General features: G+C 40.1%; 1 protein-coding gene across 3 annotated transcripts in view; it reads left to right on the top strand.

Annotated features, from left to right (window-relative positions):
* TRAPPC6B (trafficking protein particle complex subunit 6B) overlaps positions 1-21,466 on the top strand; it is a 39,808-nt gene that overhangs the window by 7,697 nt on the left and 10,645 nt on the right. For 2 of the 3 annotated variants that reach the window (XM_089686896.1, XM_089686897.1), the window contains exons 3-5: positions 3,790-3,907; positions 12,415-12,498; positions 20,406-20,499. In XM_089686896.1, coding sequence (XP_089543022.1) covers positions 3,790-3,907; positions 12,415-12,498; positions 20,406-20,499 — 296 coding nt within the window. Of the gene's footprint in view, positions 1-3,789; positions 3,908-12,414; positions 12,499-13,461; positions 14,874-20,405; positions 20,500-21,466 lie in introns of those variants that run through there. The other variant, XM_089686898.1, reaches the window with a different exon arrangement.

Raw genomic sequence — 21,466 nt, forward strand, 5'->3', positions numbered from 1 at the left:
CATTTCCTAGACTTTTGCAGTAATATCGTGTGACATAAAAAATTGGAACTACCACTATTTTATTCTATAGTGTGTCTGTTCTCAGAAAATATATAATGATTGGGGTAGGGATGCACTGAAATTTCCCAAAATGAAAAAAAAAAAGCACCGATACAGGTACCGAACAAACCCCGCCCCTCACCGCCGCCCACCTGCCTCTGCTGCCACCGGCTACCACTCGGTATTTCTCGGCCTTACCTGAGAAACCATCGAACGATCCCAGCGCTGGGCATAGAGATGAGTGAAGAAAAGATGGCCTCCACTCATCTCTGCCCTTGGAGGACCGAAGCGATGTCGCTTTTTTTTTTTTTTTGATCCAATGCTTTACATTGCAGAGGAGATATGTGGGGTCTTACTGACCCCATATCTCTCCATAAAGCGGACCTGTCACTAATTATTTCTATCACTAGGGATGCATGCATTTCTTGTGATAAGAATAAAAGTAATTAACTTTTTTTTAAAGGGACAGTGCAAAAACCCCCCCCCAAAAAAACACTAAATGGTGAACACATACGTAGGTGCACCACTAGTTTGGGGGGTTTGTGTACTCTTCTGGCCTGAAATAATTTTTTAAACTTATGCAAAAATGGCTCTGGCAGTGAAAAGGTTAAGGGGGTCAGTCCACCTAAATCTTTTAGTGATATGCCAAACCTGGTTGGGTAGGTCAGCCTCTGGCTTCTTGTATACATCTTGGATACTCCACTAGTATCAAACTACTGTTTGTTAGAAATCCCAACGTTTTGTATACTCCCAGCAGTGAGATATCATTGCTATTAATCTCAAATCTCTGCCCCCTTCTGTGGCTTCTCTGCCTGTCCATGTTCCAGCTCCTCCTTTTCCATTCTCCAGATTTTACAAGAAGTAAATGATATAACAAGGAAAATGGGGACAGCACATTTTATTTATTTATTTCAGGTACTTGTATAGCACCGTCAATTTACGCAGCGCTTTACATATATATTATACATTCACATCAGTCCCTGCCCTCAAGGGGTCTACAATCTAAGGTTCCTAACTCACATTCATACATATACATACTAGGGCCAATTTAGACAGGATCCAATTCACCTACCAGCATGTCTTTGGAGTGTGGGAGGAAACCGTAGTACCCGGAGGAAACCCACGCAGGCACAGGGAGAACATGCAAATTCCAGGCAGGTGGTGCCGTGGTTGGGTTTCGAACCAACAACCCTAGTACTGCCAGGTGGAAGTGCTAACCATGATGTGCACAGCTAGACTCAAGAGCAGACAATCCCATCCATAGGGATTCTGAGAGTGATTAGAAAGCTGGTTTCACCATTTAATATCCACTAAAAACTGAAATGTCAGTCGTGAATGGCCTAATCATTTAATGGAACTACAAGGTTGGACGTGCAGGGATGTAAAATGTCATATTTGTTTTTTGTCACCACCTGTAAACACAAGTGCAACTAGGCCTCTTTATTTATAACCAGCATGATGTCTGTATAATTATTGTAATTGTTTTAGATTCAAAGTACATCTCCAAACTAGTATTAATGTTATGGGCTCAGATCTGCTGCATGCTGGTGCTACAATATTGTGTCTAAGGCTGGCCATACACTCTTAGATTTCTCTTAGGCTACGTTCACACTAGCGTTGTGTGCAGACGGCAGAGAGGCGTTTGGGAAGCGTTTTTACCCCTTTCCAAATGCCTCTGGCAATTCTGCACATTGCAGCACATGGTGCTGTTCTAATGGGAGTGGGTGCGGCACGGCAAAACGGACGCCTCTGGACGAGTCAGGAGGCGTGGAAGCCTCCTATTCTTGTCTATGTTGCCGCTCCGCAAATGCCCGGCTGGCGTTTGTGGCACGGTTGCGGGGCATTTGCCGAGTGGTAACACCATTCAAACTTCATTCTAGGCGTTTGTGGGGCGTTTTTAACGATCGGCAAACGCCTAGCAACCACCGCTAAACCGTGCATGCGGCATTTGCGGAGCGTTAAACGCTCCACAAACGCCGGACCAACGCTTGCCAAACGCTATAGGGGCATTTGGCAAGCGTTGGTAAAACAGTCAAGTGTGAATGAGCCCTTAGTCAGCTCCACAGGCTATTGATTCCCCCCAACCATGCTAAACAGTTTGGATGAAGGAATCTCCCCTGCTGGCTATTGTGTTATAACAGCCGGCATCCACGGCGGTCAGAATACCTTAACAGTGGCTGCAGTCAATGTTCGCGTCACAATGTTCTGCCTATTTTCAGATTGCAGGATGTCAGGCAGAGTGGTGACAGTGGGGCCACCCATAACTCCAGTGCTGCACTGTTATGGCTCCCCAGCACTTCCATCTTCACCTGGTCTTCCTTCCAGGTTCAAAATCTTCAGCCGCATGAATGGCCGGGCAGCAGTGATGTCACTCCAGCGCATGCGCACAGGAGCCACATTGCTGCAGCATGCAGAGCAGGCCATAAATGTGGTATGAGTTGCACATGTGGGGCTCACATCACATTACCCGTTGACCCGCTCTAGGGTTTATTCTGCCTGTCAGAGGAATTTTAATTTCTTAAGTTGCCTACCACTTTAAGGCACTGGAAATGTTTTATATGTTTCTGCTGAGATCTCACAAGGCCAGAATAGGCCATCTGTAAGAATGTGTATATCATCATCCAAAAAAAAAACATTTAGTGTTTTAAATAAATTATTATAGTGTCCAAACATAAATTAGTGTCCAAAAAAAAATTATATATTCGTGTCCAAAAATATATATATATCTTCAGTGACTTGAACCAATTGTGAAAAATCCACCACCAAAGGAGATTAAATGAACTCACCAGAGCTAATGGCTGGTCAGATTATAAACCAGCAACAGCGCTTGTGCTCTGGGAGCAATGAACCCGATGTCCAAATAGATATGGTGATGTTTCAGACACTTCCAGATAATAATAATCACAGTCAAACAACTTTGCAGTCCAAGCTCTTATGATGAACTTCTCCACTCTCTCATACCTCCATGAGAGCATGCAGTACACTCAGGGACAAAAAAGAGAACATAATGGTGCAATACGTTTTTTTTCATTTATCTCTTTAATAAAAAAGGTATACGGAAACTCACAAACAAGGTGTCCAAAAGACACCAGCTTCAATCGCAAAAAAGGGTGAGATACAATTAACGCTCACCGCAGATCTCTCCCATACAGAACAGCAAGGCTCTCTAACGTCCACATCAAGTAGGCCACACCCAACCGGTTTCATCACACCGGCGTCATCAAGGGGCGGTACCCTTGATGGACACTAATATATATATTTTTTTTTGGACACTTATGTTTAGACACTATAATTATTTATTTAAAAAACTAAATGGTTTTTTTTTTGGATGATGATATACACCTTTGTATGTTTGTTATTAGCGCATACCTTTTAATTAGGATTATTGTTGACAAAATTTATTTTGGGTGGGATATGCTGCTGACACTTAGGTGATTTTTGTAAATGGCGCTTTTTTCTTTTTTAATTTGGTATAGGCCATCTGTAAGAGTATATATTTAAGTAATGAGATCTTTGAACATTAAAAACAGTCTGGTTTTATGGTGTCAGCAATGACTGATTCTGCAAAAAACAATAGTTCTGCTTCCCCAACGTTACTAAGAATTCTTAGATTGTGGTTAATACTTCACAGAAAATGTCTCACAGCTAACAGATTTCTTATTTCACTGTAAAATCAAACTGTTACATCTAGTGCAACTTGCTTCTGTCTAAAATTGTTTATTCTTAACATGGATTCATGGTTCCTATCAGGTTTACCAAAGACACAGCAAGGTTCAAAGATGAATTGGACATCATGAAGTTTGTCTGCAAAGACTTCTGGACTACAGTATTCAGAAAGCAAATTGACAATCTGCGGACCAATCACCAGGTGAGACATAAGGGGCCCACATCATCCGTGTAGGGTATCTTTCCACTGGAAGCCTGGTCTGTGTGCTTCGATTGTAGAGTACACATTGCATGCTCCGTTTGGGTAGCCAGCGACGTCAGACACAAGTGGAAAACCCAAGTGCTGAGGTTTGCAGACATATACAGTTCTCAGATTTCTTAACTGCCCAGATGCAGAATAGTAGCAGCCAACGCTCCAGAGATTCTTAATGTAGCGATTTAAAGCTGAATTTCAGGCAAACGACTAAATGAATACATGAAAAACATTTACACAGCTTTGCTCCACAGCAAGTTCTGTCTAGATGGGAAGGGGACCTAATCTTTTTCTGCTGAAGTTTTTTGCTTTTACCTACAGGTCTCCTCTCCCCCCTCACCATGTGATTGGACTGTGAAAGGAGAGGTAGCTTACTGAGGAGCTCATCTCTGTGCTCTTGTCTCCTATCTGCATGGCTTCTTGTGCTGCTTCTCCAACTCCCTCTATCAGCTCTGCTGTTCAGTAGGGTGATTGAATGAGTGGAGAGGAGGAACTATGGGATCTCCTCTCATGCATTCACAGAAAACCCTGTATCCACTTAAAGAAAACAAGGTTTTTTGTGAATGGCTGGTATAAATTAATTTTTTTTAAGTATCTCAAGCTGCTACTTGGACATAGTTGGCAAAGCATTACACATAGCTTCTCTAGACCAATCACAATTAAAAGTACTTTCTTTCTGGAGTTCCACTTTAAGATTACAAAAAAACAACAAGTTTGTGTAGGTGTGAATTCTAGGTGACACGTAACCAGGGGCGGACTGACAACTCATGGGGCCCCCGGGCAATAAGGGATCATGGGGCCCTTGTGTCCTTGCCCAAATTAAAAAAAACCTATGAAAAAGGTACCAGGGGCATCTCATGGGGCCCCCTACTGACCCCTGGCCCTCGGGCAGTGCCCGTGTTTCCAAATGGTCAGTCTGCCCCTGCATGTAACCCTGTTAATCAATGTATATGTGTGTGTATATGTATGTATATAAATATATATATTTACACACCACTTCTGCACTGCCCTATAGCAGAAATACTGCTACAAGGCGGCACGGTGAAAGAAAAAAATAAGATCTGCAAAATACTCACCATGCTGCCTTGGGGTGTCTACTTTTCAAAAAGGGGTAATTTGGGGGTGTTTGGTGCTATCCTGGCATTTCAGGGACGCCAAAACTGTGAGGAAATGAGGAACTTTCAGGCTTTCAAAGTGGTCATTGGATTTCAGGCTCCTGTATGTGGCTAGGCTCCCAAAAAGTCTGATACATGTGGTATCCCCATACTTGGTAGAAGTAGCAGAATGTATTTTAGGGTGTAATTCCACATATACCCATGGCTTGTGCGAGAAATAAATCATTTAAATGGCAACTTCGTGTAAAAAAAAAAAAAAAAAAAAAAAAATTTCCAAAAACTTGTGGAAACTAAAAATCTTCCATGGACTTAACATGCCTCTCAGCAGATAGCTTAGGGTGTCTACTTTCTGAAAAGGCGTAATTTGGGAGTGTTTTGTACTGGCCTGATATTTTAGCACCTCAAGAAATGTGATAGGCAGTAAGAAAATAAAAGATGTGTAAATTCCAGTATCAATGCCATAGTTTGTAGATGCAAACCAATCAGATCTAATTAATATGCAGGTTTATTGGGATTTTTTTTTACCAAAGACATGTAGCAAAATACATTTTGGCTTAAATTCATGATGAAATTTAAGGGTTTTTCTTGGATATTTTTTTATGACCGAAATGAGAAAATATTTTGTATTTTTGTTTTTTTTTCTAAATTTTCAGTCTTTTTTTTGTTTATAGCACAAAAAAAAACCAAACCCAGAGGTGATCAAATACCACCAAAAGGAAGCTCTATTTGTGTGTACATTTCATTTATGTACCGTATTGCATGAAAGCACAAACTAGTGCAGCACTGTATAGCAAAAAATGGCGTAAATTCCAATATCTATACCACCATTTGTAGACGCTGTAACTTTCACAAAAACCAATTAATATACATCTATTGGGATTTTTTTTTTTACCAACGACATTTAGTAAAATACATTTTGGCCTAAATTTATGATGAAATATGAACTTTTGGGATATTTTTTATGACAGAAATGAGAAAATATCGGGGGGGTTCCAAATTTTTTCGGTATTTTTTTGTTTATAGCACACAAAAAAAATATGCCTCTCAGCAGATAGCTTAGGGTGTCTAATTTCCGAAAAGGGGTCATTTGAGGGTGTTTGTACTATTCTGGTATTTTAGCACCTCAAGAGATGTGATGGGCAGTCAGAGAGTAAAAGCTGTGTAAATTCCATTGTCTATGCCATAGTTTGTAGACGCTATAACTTTCACAAAAAGCAATCAATGTACACTTATTGGGATTTTTTTTAACCAAAAACATGTAGCACAATACATTTTGGCCTAAATTTATGATGAAATTTTAGTTTTTTTAGATATTTTTTATGACCAAAATGAGAAAATATTGTTTTTTTCAAAAAAAATTTTTTTCTTCAAAATTTTCTGGTTATAGCGCCAAAAGTAAAAAGTGCACAGGTGATCAAATCCCACCAAAAAAAAGCTCTATTTGTGTAAAAAAGGACATACATTTCATTTATGTACAGTATTGCATGACCGCGCAATTGTCCGTTAAACTAGCGCAGCGCCGTATAGCTAAAAATGACGTAAATTGCAGTATCTATACCGTGGTTTGTAGACGCTATAACGTTCACACAAAGCAATCAATATACACTTATTGGGATTTTTTTTACCAAAAACATGTAGCAGAATACATTGTGGCCTAAATTTATGACTAACTTTGAGTTTTTTATACATTTTTATATAGCCAAAAGTAAAACAATATTTATTTATTTTTAATTTTGGTCTTTTTTTGTTTATAGCGCAAAAAATAAAAAGCGCACAGGTGATCAAATACTACCGAAAGAAAGCTCTATTTATGTGAGATAAAGGACATCAATTTTGTTTGGGTACAGGATTGCGCAATTACCAGTTGAATTAGCACAGCGCTGAATAGCAAAAAAGACCTGGTCAGGAACGGGGGTAAATTTTCTGGAGGACAAGTGGTTAATTCACTTGGTTATTAACATGAAATGCTATAAAAAGGTATCTTGTATTATTATTAAAGTGGAGTTCCACTCAAAAGTGGACGCTCCGCTTGTTTGCCGCCTCCTCCCCTCCACTGCCACAATGGGCACCTTTAAGTGGGGGAGGGGATACCTGTTTTTGACAGGTACCTGCTCCCACTTTCGGCCCCCTCCTTCCTCCTGCAGTCTCCTGGGGACTTTCACAGGTCCCAAAAGACTGCCAGACCAATTAGAATGCGCAGCACATCTCGTGCATGTGCAGTGGGCACCTGGCTGTGAAGCCGCAAGCTGTCACAGCCTGGTGCCCACAGTTGTGATGCCAGCGCTGGGGAGAGAAGAAGAGATGGCGCGGGTGAGTACATGGCTGGACCCTGGGACAGGTAAGTGTGTGTTTATTAACCACTTCAAGTCCGGACACTTCCACTTTTCAGCTTTCAGTGCTATCACACTTTGAATGAGAATTGCGCAGTCATGCAACACTGCTCATATGAAATTTTTAGAATTTTTTATAGACAGATAAAGCTTTATTTTGGTGGGATATTTATTTTTTTTGCTATATAAATGAAAAAGACCAAACATTTTGGGAAAAAAAGTGTTTTTCTTATAAAATTTTGCAAATAATCTTTCTTCATAGATCTTGGCCAAATGTATTCATCTATCTAAAAAAAATGCCCAAATTAGTTTATAACCAAAAATAATTAAAATGTTTTTTACATTTTTTTTTTTTTTTTTTTTTTTTTTTTTTTACATACTGTCACCCTTGCACCATGGCACTGTACTACTTGTGGGGGGTGATTTTTTACACGGATTGCTTTTACACCCATAAAGGCTGTAAAAGCAATAATTTCTCCTTCTCTCTGTCTGCATTCCTGCAGCTATTGAGAAATACTGTGAGAGCTGTGATTGGTCACAGTTTGTCACATGGTACAAGGTTGTTGTGAATAGCCTTGTACCATGTGACCTCTGTGATCATTCACAGATTTCACACGTAGTAAGCAATGATGTCAGGAAGTGACATCTTGCTTACTACTATTCATGTGATCACCGATTGGCCAATCAATGATCACATGAATCGGGACCTCTGTGCGATCACACCGGGCACTGATCGCGGTGCCAAGCAGCGTGCACAGGCAATGGATGTGGGGGGATGTTTAGCAACATCCCCCCGCATCAACAGTGCTCCCGTCTGGCCATTTATCGGCATGGGCCAGACGGAAAGAGGTTAAAAGTCAGCAGCTAGAGTTTTTGTAGCTGCTGACTTTTAAAAAACACAAAACTGACTGGAACTCTGCTTTGAGTAGTTAGATTAGAGCTGCAGAAGTTGTTGTTTGCAATTTTTGTAGACAGGTAGCAGGTAGAATTTAGTTGGCCAGTGAGGGCAGAGACACTTACACAGGGGCGGACTGACCATTTGGAAACTCGGGCACTGCCCGAAGGCCCAGGGTCAGTAGGGGGCCCCATGAGATGCCCCTGGTATCTTTTCATAGGCTTTTTTTGGGTGTGGTTTGAGTGTGGGTGAGGATTTAGGGACCCCATGATCCCCTATTGCCCGGAGGCCCCATGAGTTGTCAGTCCGCCCCTGCACTTACATATGTATTTATTAATGGAAAGTCTGCATTGTTGTGCTGGGAGCTGATTTATACACTTCAGTGCAGACACCTGTGCTCACAAATAGAAGACAAGGTTCCAAATTCTTTTAGTTTCCCTGGGAGGACTTCATATGACGTTGCCAGATTTAAGTGGTTGTATCGGGAGGATACCTACAATTACAGGCATCATCCCGGTATTAAAATTTTCACCAGCCGATACTGCTTCTGACTTGAATGGCTGTAGGAAAGTGGGTGCCCCCCCCGCACACCACCACCTTTCCTGGGCTCTTCTGTCCTATTGAGCCTGGGACCGATCCGACTGGTGGTATCAGCTGCATTACATCGAGAGGGAGGAACTGACGTTCGTCCCTCTCTGTGAGGTCAGAAACTGGAAGCAACGAGGATTTCATCACTTCCAATTTCGGTTCAGTTACCGGCCAGTGAAGCAGTTGGTCAGACCGATCTGTGTCTGATCGGCTGCTTTGGAGACCAGAGGAGAGATCTAATAGACCCCAGATCTCTTCATGCTTATTTTTGTATCATAAAGGATGTTGTTCATCTCTCTTGTGATGGCGATAAAGTTGATTTAAAAAATAAAGAAAGGGGCAGTGTAAAAAGCAATGGTTTTAAATAAAATAAATTGATTTGAAAAAAAAAAAAGTGACCCAGTCCCCCTATGCTCACTCTCAAATGCAAATGCATACGTAAGTCTCGCACGCATTTGTAAATGGTGATCGCACCACACATGTGAGGTATCATTGCGAACAATTCTAGGACCAGACCTCCTGTGTAACTCTGAACTGGTAACATGTAAAGGCTTCTAAAGCCTCTCCTATGGAGATTTTTAGGTACCAAAGTTTGGCGTCGTTCCAGAGACGCACGCATTTTTTAAATGTGACATGTTAGGTGTCTATTTAATCATTGTAACATATTATTTTATAGTTTACCAAAAATTGGGTATTATATTGTGTTTGTGTTCACTAAAATTCATTAAAGTGTATTTTTCCAAAACATTTGCATTTGAAAAACCACTACACAAATACTGTGTGAAATAAAAAATGTCGACACCCGCCATTTTATTCTCTAGGGCCTCTGCCTAAAAATGTATAGTGATTGCGGGTTCTAAGTAGTTTTCTAGCAAACAAATGCTGATTTTTACATGTATGTGAGAAGGGTCAGAATTTGTCCAGTAGACAAGTAGTTAAAATAAATATGGCTAATGCAGGCCATACATGGTTCGAATTCCGAACGATTTTTCGTCCAAAAATCAAAAACGTCATTCGCTCGGTAATCCCATGGAGCCATCAATGATTTTGAAAATCGGCCGACCAAGTCATAAAGTTCACCCCATATAACAGGCGAAACTTCTGTTCCTTCCAGGTCACGGCTCATGCGCATATTCGTTTTGGAAAAATGATCGTACGATTTGACCATCATTGAGTCGAAAATCGGTCGTTTTTCACGAATTTTCCAACATGCCCAATCACCGAAAAGGGGAGGAACCACAAAAATTGGCCGGTGCCATTGACCCAATAACAGAGCGAAAATCATCCGATTATTCTTAGTTCCTATTTTTGGATGAAAAATCGGTCGAATTTCGACCCATGTATGGCCAGCCTAAGGATAGGCACAGCAAGATGCCACGTGTTATCATTCTTAGAAAAGCATCTTCTGTGCTCCTCACTGATTTGGTTTCAGTGTTACTGGGCTGCACCCTGCCAGCCGCTCTTCCATTGTCCAGTGAGACTGCCTCAGCAGCCAGTAAGGGCAGTTCCTTTGGACAGGGTTGGGAGCTGATGGAGTTTAGCTATGAATTCAGGGATAATAAGACATCAGTAACAAAATGAAAATAAAGGGGTGTGGGGGACTGAAGAGCCTTTTCGGGGAATGTAATAGCAGGCTTTTTTTGGTGTCTGCTTCTAGGACCATATCATGACTAGCAATCCTATTGCTGGTGGCCATTGCCAGGATCACTAAAGAGAGCAGAGAGAACACTCACACCTACTCTCATGGCATCCCATCCTTTGCTGGCTGAAATACTACAAAATCTTGCTCACCAGTTAGGGAGCAGCAATGGAGCAACATGCCAGTAGTCTTGCCAGTAACAGAGCGATGCTATAGGAACAGTTAAGTGTTGTCTCTGCTGTCTTAATAATCCTGTCATTGGCAAGTTGACACCAGTGACAGGATCACCAATCTGACATGGGCCATAGGCAAGAATAGTTTACAATCTAGTACATGTTAAAACAGAACCTCACTCTCTCAATCAACATTGACTATTTTTAATCCTTATTCTGCTAGCATTCGTAATAGGAAAGTGTATCATATTTACTTTTTAGCTATTTTTATTTTTCTTCAGTTGTTTCCTTGTTTCTAGGCCCAGGCAAATGATATCATACATCCCAGGAGTCTTCAGGAGGAGAGGAGGGGGTTTTCTCAGCTAAGCTCACTCTCCTGCCTGTATGCCTGAGCTAAGGGCAGATGGGTTCTAGGAGGTAAATTCTACATGAATCATCTGACCTTACTCAAGTTGGCCACAACTAGAAATGATGGGGGGGATTTCTTAGCAAATTAAGCATGCAGATGTGGATGGATGGGTGACTTTGCTTTGAATACTAAAAACGAATTACATTTTGTTTTTGGTTTGTGCTGCTCAGTTGCAGTGAATTTCCACTTTAAGAAACATTATTGCAAAACTCCCATACCAACATCGCAATGCTTCCCATAAGTTCCAGCAGGTATGGCAGGGTTGGCTGGATACACCTGAGCTCGCTCCTCAATTGATAGGGGACCGACTTTTGCAGGTGTGATATTTTATATCAGGTGTGTGGCTCCATTCCTTCCCTTGGGGGAGATCATGTGCATCTCCCGTTCTTTCTGATGTGATGTCTCGGGTGAACCAGAGGTTGTTGTTTATTATTATTTATTTCAGGTACTTATATAGCGCTGTCAATTTACGCAGAGCTTTACATATATATTGTACATTCACATCAGTCCCTAACCCTCAAGGGGTGTACAATCTAAGGTCCCTAACTCACATTCATACATACACATACTAGGGCCAATTTAGACAGGAGCCAATTAACCTCCTTGCATGTCTTTGGAGTGTGGGAGGAAACCGGAGTACCTGGAGGAAACCCAGGCAGGCACAGGGGGAACATGCAAACTCCAGGCAGGGGGTGCCGTGGCTGGGATTTGAACTAATGACCCTAGTACTACCAGGCTGAAGTGCTGTTGTTGATGGGGGGGGGGGGGGGTTTATTGTTTGAAGGCATATTTTGGGCCTTGTTCCTTTCCCCCATTTCTGTTTACATCTGGACGGGAAGGAATAAAAAGGAAAAAGTAAGGTATTGTCAAGAACGTTTTGGATCCTTGTGGTGTCTGTTTTGTTTTATTACCATTTCTGTGATTCTATCCATTACGGGATCTGTGTCTTCACGTTGTTCTATATATGTGTAATCCTGCTGATGCAGTAATGTCATTGTGGATTCTGTAAGTACTGTTCCATTTTCTCTATTATCTTGACAATAAACATTTTCTCTATTATCTTGATAAAAAACAAAAAAACATTCCAAATCTGGTGCTAGAAGTTTTTTTTGTGCAATGACATTCAGGAGCCTTGATGATTTGTATCTAATGTGCTCAGTTGTAAAATAAGTATTACTGTACAATGTGATTAACACAATTGTAGTTCTTGTGTAAGCCCATACATCTCCACTCTAACCAATTCCCATATGTTGTATAATGTTTGTGTGTTCTCATATCTCTGCTTATCATGACACTTTTTGTCCTAGGGAATCTATGTTCTTCAGGACAACAAATTCCGCCTTATAACTCAGATGTCTGCAGGGAAACAGTATTTGGAACATGTACCTAAGGTAAACGTCAATTCAGGCCTGATTTTCTCTGTACATAGTAAATGCTGCACTTATTTGTAATCTTTTTACTGAGCAACCTTTTGTGTCTCACCTAATTACTACTGATAAATGGTTGCAATTTCTGTCGAACAATATGATATTGAAAATGGCTTCTAATATATTGAATCCTATAGTTTATTGCAGGATTTAAAGTAGTTGTAAAGCTTGATTTCTTACCTTAATGCATTCAATGCATTAAAAGAGAAGAATGGACCTAAAAAACAAAAATAAACATTTATACTCACCTGGGTGGATGCAGCATCAGTCTGATACTGAGCGATCAAACACCGCTGATCACTCCATTCTCTCCTCCGCTCTGAGCAGAGAGCCGGAGACTGTCACTCCAGTGTTCACTGAAGTGGTGGGCTGTGCTGAGTCAGGAGGGAGTTACGCAGGCTGATTGCTGAGAGGCTGAACCAGGTGCTGGTCCAGGCATGTTAGTGGATCCAGACCATATGGTTGGAATGTTTTCAGAGCTTGGACCGGCTCTGTGATGTCAGCTGAAAACGGGTCACAGGATTGCAAAACGAACTGTACTCCTGTGATCCATAGAAGTATAGCCAAAATAGATTTAGCTTTACTTCTCCTTTTTAGGGTTAAAAAAACCTTCTGTTTGCAGCTCCCCCCACCAGGAGTGAACAGGGCTGAGCCACACTCCATATAGAAATATTGAATGCTTCCCGGGAGCTAGCCAACATGATTATCTCCATAGCAAGTGGCTTGTTATGGGGCACTCGACGGGGAAGGAGCCAGGAGTGCCATCAGGGGTTTGAGAAGAGGATTGGGGCTGCTCTGTGAAAAACCATTGCACAACTGCCTTAAACCAATATATAGGAGCTGTTTACCATACCAGATGATTTGAATATTTGACCACCCAGCCATGAGGTTTAGACAAATCTGCCTCAGTTTTATTTTTACTTACAGGTCCCCTTTCCACCCCATTCTGTGACTGGACAATGAAAGGAGCAGAAGCAGACTGATGGCCTCATCTCTCTGTCTTCTCCTATCTGCATGCTTCTTGCAGTGTAGTTCACCAGATTGGCCTCAGTTTACGCTCAATGCCTCAAACCGCCCGTATCTATGTGGCCTAACAGTTGTATGACGGGGCATTGCTAATCAGGAGGAGTGTGGCTTCATCTCAGTTTGAGTGGAAGTTAAAGGAAAAGTTCACCTTTGGTTACACCTGTTTTTAGGGCTGTAACATGTTACCAAAGAGCACTTGCCCAGACCCCCTCCCCTGATTCCTCATTGTGACAGGGGATTCTCTCCCTGCACCTACTATCACAATTCAAAAACAATGTGGTTGTGCGGTGCTTCTCCCATGTGGCCATGTCATTCATTCATAGTTTCCTGTGAATGAATGAACTACAAGTACCATCTTCCATTGCAGCAGATGGCTTGTAGTTCTCAATGAACTGTGAGGGTGCTGGTGAGCGCTGTCTTAGTTCATTGATTCTTTCTACAATAACTGTCTGCTCATATGGGAGGTACGGGCAAACCGCTGACTGAAAGTCTGCAAGATTCTGGCATTGCACCTGCAATCTGCTGATCACAAGTGTAATGCTTTACAGGATGTCAAGGTTAAAAAATAATAAAAGCACATTATTTTTCTCTGTAAAAAAAAAATGTGAATTTATTTATTTTTACAAATGGTGAACTTAGTCTTTAACCACTTCCTGTCCAGCCCATGTACATAAACGGCCAGACTGGAGCAGTGCAGGAGCGGAACACTGATCACTGTACGGGACCTCTGTGTGAGGTCCCGATCATGTGATCACTGATTAGCCAATCAGTGATCACATGAATAGTAGTAAGCAAGATGTCACTTCTGACATCATTGCTTGCTACATGTGAAATCTGTGAATGATCACAGAGTTTACATGGTACAAGGCTATTCACAACAGCCTTGTACCATGTGACAAGCTGTGACCAATCACAGCTCTCACAGTATTTCTCAATGGCTGCAAGAATGCAGCCAGAGAGAAGGAGACATGATTGCTTTTACAGCCTTTATGAGTGTGAAAGTAATCAGTGTGTGAAAAAAAAAAAAAAAAATCTTCATCACCCCCCACAAGTAGTTCACTATGGTGACACTGTACTGCTAGCGTGACAATATGTTAAATAAATAATATTAAAAAAGTAAATAATGTAAAAGAAAATTTTTTTTTTTTTACCAAAAAGATAGCTGAATACATTTTGGCCATGATTTATGAAGAAAGATTATTTATTTGCAAACTTTTATAAGAAAAACCCTTTTTTTCAAAACTTTGGACATTTTCATTTATATAGCAAACAAAAATAAAAATCCCAGTGGTGAATAAATACCACCAAAATTATTGTTTTTTTTTATCTGTCTCAAAAAAATGCTAAAAAATTCATATGGGTACAGTGTTGCATGACCGCGCAATTGTCATTCAAAGTGTGACAGCGCTGAAAATTGGCCTGGACAGGAAGGGGGTAAAAGTGTCCGGACTTGAAGTGGTTAAAGCCATATATTCATCCAGGGCCTAGATACCAGGGCAGCTAAACGGGAACTAAAGGCTCAATTCGAGGTCTGACGTTGGTACTTGCAAACCCCACATGGTGGCAGCACTGATATAAATTTAGCAATATTTTAGGCTCGGTCAGGTTTACCTTTTTAGTGCAGTTAGAATTGTTCACCAACATTATAGATTATTGTGAAAAACAAGCAGATCTTATTCTCTCCCTGTTTTTTCCCTTTTTTGTTTCTCTCTCTTGTTAAAAAGCTCTTTGTGGCAGTTTGATAATGGAAAACATTCTGTGTTTGCTGGAACAAAAAAAAACATTTTAAGGACAGATGCTCAACCTTTTTATAATTTTATTTCGGTAATCAAATCAATTTACATAATGTACACAATACCCAGTTTTGAGCAATGGTTTTAAGTTTGTTAGGAGGTCACACTCATACAATTGTCATTTAATTGAAAATCATAAATTAACAAAAAAAAATTAACCACTGAAGTATTCAATGATAGTTTCACCACTTCCCGACCGGCCGTTGTATATAAACGGCCGGACGGTGGCAGTGCAGGATCGGGTGGCCGTTTATAAATGGCCTCCCCACCCCCTGCTTGTGCGCGCTCCCTGGGAGCGTGCAGCACTGCGATACGGTGCCCGCTGTGTCCTCTGGACACAGTGAAACACTGATCGTCGGACGGGACCTCTGTACGAGGTCCCGATCATGTGATCACTGATTGGCCAATCAGTGATCACATGCAAAGTAGTAAGCAAAATGTCACTTGTGACATCATTGCTTACTACGTGTGAAATCTGTGAATGATCACAGAGGTCACATGGTACAAGGCTATTCACAACAGCCTTGTACCATGTGACAAGCTGTGACCAATCACAGCTCACTCAGTACTTCTCAATGACTGCAAAAATGCACACAGAGAGAAAGAGAAATGATTGCTTTTACACCCTATATGGGTGTAAAAGCAATCCATGTAAAAAAAAAAAAAAAAAAATCTTCATCACCCCCCACAAGTAGTACAGTGTCACACTGTACTGCTAGGGTGACAGTATGTAGAAAAAAAAATACAAATAAAAAATAATAATATAAAAATGTTTAAAAATTATAATTTTTGCTTATAAACTAATTTGGATATTTTTTTTTTTTTTACTAAAAAGATAACGGAGTAAATTTTGGCCAAGGTTTATGACGAAATATTATTTATTTGCTAAATTTTATTTAAAAAAAAACACTTTTTTTCAAAATTTTTGGACTTTTTCATTTACATAGCAAAAAAAAATAAAAATCCCAGCGGTGAATAACTACCACCAAAATAAAGCTTTATCTGTCTCAAAAAAAATGGTAAAAAATTCATTTGGGTACAGTGTTGCATGACCGCGCAATTGTCATTCAAAGTGTGATGGCGCTGAAAGCTGAAAATTGCCCTGTCAGGAAGGGGGTAAAAGTGTTCGGTCTGGAAGTGGTTAATCTCTATCTAAAGTAAAGTAGCAGCTCCATTTCAGCTTTCCCAGGGTTTGTATACCCCTGAGATTTGCTGGTGACCTGATGCTGGAGCTGCGGCCCTGACCTGGCTGGGTTATGTCCTGACCTCTGAGTCAGCAGGACCATGAAGTAATGTGCATTCTTGCCCTATTCATCATAGGCCCCAATGGCAAAGCCTTCTCACTCCACGTAGAGTGTCTTTTCACTTCTAATATTCAAACAATGAAAGAGAAGCTACTCTTCACTATAAATGTATTGTTCTTTTCGGCACGTAGGCGGTTCCACCTTCCCCTCTACCCTTTAATGCTTTTCTTTTACAAAGACTTTATTTAGGGGGTTTTTCTTTAAGTTTTTTCAATACATAGTGCAATGGTACAATATATTAAAGTGTAACAAGGGGAAAAACAGAAATACAAAGATTCAGAGGGGAGCTCAAAGGCACCTACATCCCAAATGGCAACATGATGCAAGGGAAGGGAGGAGGGATACAAAGAAAAGATAAAGAAGAGGAGAATGAACTCCTCACTGAAAAAAGCAGATTGTTCTGTCTCTCCAATCTAAGCATTGAAAGTGTGATCTCTGTAACTTACAGATGTGATGAGATGGCAATAACAATCTTAGTTGAATAACACAGGCAGTGACTCGATCCAGATGACATATTGTAGATCTTGGGACGTTTATTCCATAAACTGAGAGAATCTTACAACAATGCACATCGGATTGGTCAAAAGATCATAATGTGATCTGCTTCATGACATGAGGCTTGAAGCTGAGGTGTATTACTGGGAAAATGAACAAAAGGGTGGGGCTATGTATACAGCATGAACTAAACCAAAGGAAAGGGAGGAGCAGAGACAAAATACAAAGAACACTTAAAGGCATATGACAGTCATGTGAAACATGACGAAGATGATCAGGACTTTAGAGGTGCCAATAATAACACATTTTTTTTATTATTTTTTTTTTAAATTGCAACCTTTATTTAAATCATTTAAAATAAACAAGTATAACATATACACTTGAGTGTTTAAACTGGGTAGTAGTACTGGTTGCAATAATCTGAATCCAATGCATTACTTCTCAACATGTTTCACCTATTTACAGGCTTCTTCAGGAAATTATGAATATAGCACCCATAACAATGGAACATGTAGATTACAAAATAACAATTAACAGATCAAATAAACAAGGCATTGAATAAATAAAAAAAAAACATACCAAGAAAAGAGGAATATGTATATAACATAAACATTATTCGATGAAGGGCAAACACCTACTGTTTGAGATGTCTTCACATCCAGGTTGATTGAATGAAAGAACCTTGTTCCTTTTAAACTATTCATTAATGGTTTTACAGACATCACAATTAAATGAGCCAGTTATGCATCTGCTGGTAAGTTGCCCTTCATAGATTTAATGTTTGTTATATACATATTCTTCTTTTATTTGTATGTGTTTTTTATTTATTCAATGCCTTGTTCATTGGATATGTTAATTGGTATTATTTTGTAATTTACATGTTCCATTGTTATAGGTGCTATATTCATTATCTCCTGAAGAAGCTCTTAAATAGGCGAAACTTGTTGAGAAGTAATGCATCGGATTCAGATTATTGTAACCAGTACTACTACCCAGTTTAACCACCTCCCATCCGGCCGTTGCATATAAACGGCCGGACGGTGGCAGTGCAGGGGCGGGTGGCCGTTTATAAACGGCCTCCTCGCCCCCTGCTTGTGCGCGCTCCCTGGGACTGCGCAGCACCGCGATCCGGTGCCCGCTGTGTCCGGAGGTCACATGGTACAAGGCTATTCACAACAGCCTTGTACCATGTGACAAGCTGTGACCAATCACAACTCACACAGTAGTTCTCAGTGGCTGCAAGAATGCATTGATTGCTTTTACAGCATTTATGGGTGTAAAAGCAATAAGTGTAAAAAAAAAAAAATCACCCATCACAAGTAGTACACTGTACTGCTAGGGTGACAGTATGTATAAAAAAAAAAAAAATATATAAAAATGTGAAAAAAAAGTTTAAAAATTATAATTTTTGGTTATAAATTAATTTGGGTTTTTTTTTCTTTTTTTTACTGAAAAGATAACGGAATACATTTTGGCCAAGATTTATGATGAAATATTATTTATTTGCAAAATATTATAAGATAAACACTTTTTTTCTAAATTTTTGGACTTTTTCATTTACATAGCAAAAAAAATAAAAATCACAGTGGTGAATAAATACCACCAAAATAAAGCTTTATCTGTCTCAAAAAAAATGTTAAAAAATTCATATGGGTACAGTGTTGCATGACTGCGCAGTTGTCATTCAAAGTGTGATAGCACTGAAAATTGGCCTGGATGGGAAGGGGGTGAAAGTGTCCGGACTTGAAGTGGTTAAACACTCAAGTGTATATGTTATACTTGTTTATTTTAAATGACTGAAATAAATTCTGTAATTTTTTGTTTTGTTATTATTGGCACTTTTAAAGTCCGAATCATCGTAACCCTCCTCCCTTCTCTTGCATCATGTAACAAGGTAAAGTTCCAAATCCATCATGAGTAAAAGGGAACTATACAAAAGAGCGCAGATTCATTTTTTTATTCTTATATTTATATCCAAGTGTGCATATGCCGTCTGACACATTCCTCATATGTAACTTCGCAAAGACAGACCCACAACTTTCAAAGGAGCTAGAGGAAGTATCCATAACAGTGGATTATGTGCAAGTATCCAGAATAGTAGGAAATCCCATTCAATGTTATATCCGCCCAGTAAACAAGCATTTAAGGCAAAATACTAAATTATTTGCAATGGAATAATCCCATTTTATGGATCTGTCTATGCATTCAATAATAATGTGTGTTTTTAATGAACATGCATTTAGAGAATACATATTATTGAACATTTCTATAGCAAATTAAAGTGGAACTCCAGCTTATTTTTTAAAAAAGAGTGGGAAAGGATTAAAGCCTATTGCTGTTTATGTGCAGATTTGAGATATATCTCATCACTTTCTGTCCTGGTCACCAGTTATCACGAGGACAGAACCTGAGGAAAATCGCCACAGACCGTAGTAAAAGCCTGTCAGAACCAACTCTTCTGTATTCTGTCCAAGATGGGAAACAAAGTTTTGGTTTGAGTATCCCTTTAACCACTCTTAATACTCTCCCAGACTGCCCCAGGAGATGTAATAATAGAACCTGATTAGTTGCTATGGCCATCCTAGACCGTTTTTCTAGCTAGATTATCTTTTGAATGAGGTTAGCGTGTTGTTTTGTCTGCTGAGAATACATTACTTTCAAATACTTTCCTATTAAAAGCAAAAACCAATGCTTTTGTGATTACATTGTGACTGTTAAATATCTTTTAATGAGACCCTGTCACTAACTTAAAAAATGTGGGCAAGGGCACACAAATAACAGATATTTTAAATGCTTACTTGCAGTGTTTTTCCTTTCTTTAAATTATTTTTTATTCACTTTCAATGTACCTTTACACTTGCCGGAAAATGTTACTACTCCAGGACAACTCTTCATCGGGAGTGTCTGATTACTTTCTGTGCTGACCCAGCTCCTTCCCCTCTCTCCTTGTCTCCCTGCATAACCTTTTATGCAGTTGCCAGGGGAGGAGGAGAAGGAGAATACTGAATAGAGTGTCACTTAATTGATAGCTTGGAGTCTGTTAGAACAGCTGGCATCACATCCAAGATGGCAGAGATGAGTAGCCATCTCATGGCTTTTGAATGCCTACACAAGGGGACCTTTTACAGGTAAATAACATGTATAGAATACATTAAATGTACGTATAATTTTAAAGAGAGGTTTTTGTTGATTTTTTTTTTTTTAAGGAAGATGTGCACAGTGGCTCATGTAACTGTCATTTTACCTCTTGCAGTATTTGGCATTTACTTGTGGATTAATCCGAGGAGGATTATCAAATTTAGGAATAAGAAGTATTGTAACAGCTGAAGTCTCAGCAATGCCAGCATGTAAGTACGCGTATTCTGAAATTGTCTATTTTTAATGAGAGTTCTCTAAAGGTAAAATGATATTCAATGTAATTGTTTTTAAGGAGGATTGTAGTTCATGCTCAAATAATTAGTCTTCATACATCAAGAACAATTCAAAGTACAAGTCCTTGTTTAGTCCAAAATCCTCCCAGTCCCCTTCCCTAGCCACCTCATTACAACCAACTGTGCTCCCTTCCCCTTCAAGTGGCTGATACTTATTTCTTCCAACAGTTATGGCCTTCTGCTTTGTCTGCACCCAGGGGGGGGGGGGTAAAAATCTAGTTCCAGGTTGTCTGCACGCTAATGTCCAATAGACTTGGATGAGACATACCTTTACTGCAGGAGCAACATCGTATTCAAGTCTACATTGTTACCAGCTGGGCTGCAAACAGTGCAGAAGGCCACAGTCATCTGAGGAAGCAAGTGCGGACCTGCAAGGGGGATGGAGGGCAGCTGGTTGTATTGAGGGGGGGCTAAGAGGGCTTTGACCTAAACTTTAACTGATTATTTGTCTCAGTGTGACACAATTGCTGTTTCACGAGGTAGCACCATATAAAAATGATGGGCATACAGAGATACACATCCTTTTATAATGTGGTTGTGGTCCCCCAATTAGTAGTTAATAGTCTACAGGGATTTTTTTTGTACTGATGTTTCTTTTATTGTTCCAATATTCTTTATATAAAGGATGGTATTGTGTGTGGAAACCCCATGCAGATGTGGGGACATACTAACTCATTGCAGATAGCATCCCCTAGTGTCACCCAAAATGCTAGTGAGCAGTATAGGGGGACTGGCCTCATCTTGATTTTGTAGGCAAGCATTTGCTCAAAGCCTATCTCTGGGTTTCTTTTGACTTTAACCCCTTCCCGCTGGCGCCTCCCGGCCCTTTAAGAGTTTCAGACGCCCGGAGGCGAGGCGTGGTTTAGGGATCATGTGACTGCCG

The sequence above is a fragment of the Staurois parvus genome, unplaced genomic scaffold, assembly GCF_062004578.1.
Source record: "Staurois parvus isolate SC_StPar_1 unplaced genomic scaffold, SC_StPar_1.0 ptg000414l, whole genome shotgun sequence".
Lineage (NCBI taxonomy): Eukaryota > Metazoa > Chordata > Amphibia > Anura > Ranidae > Staurois > Staurois parvus.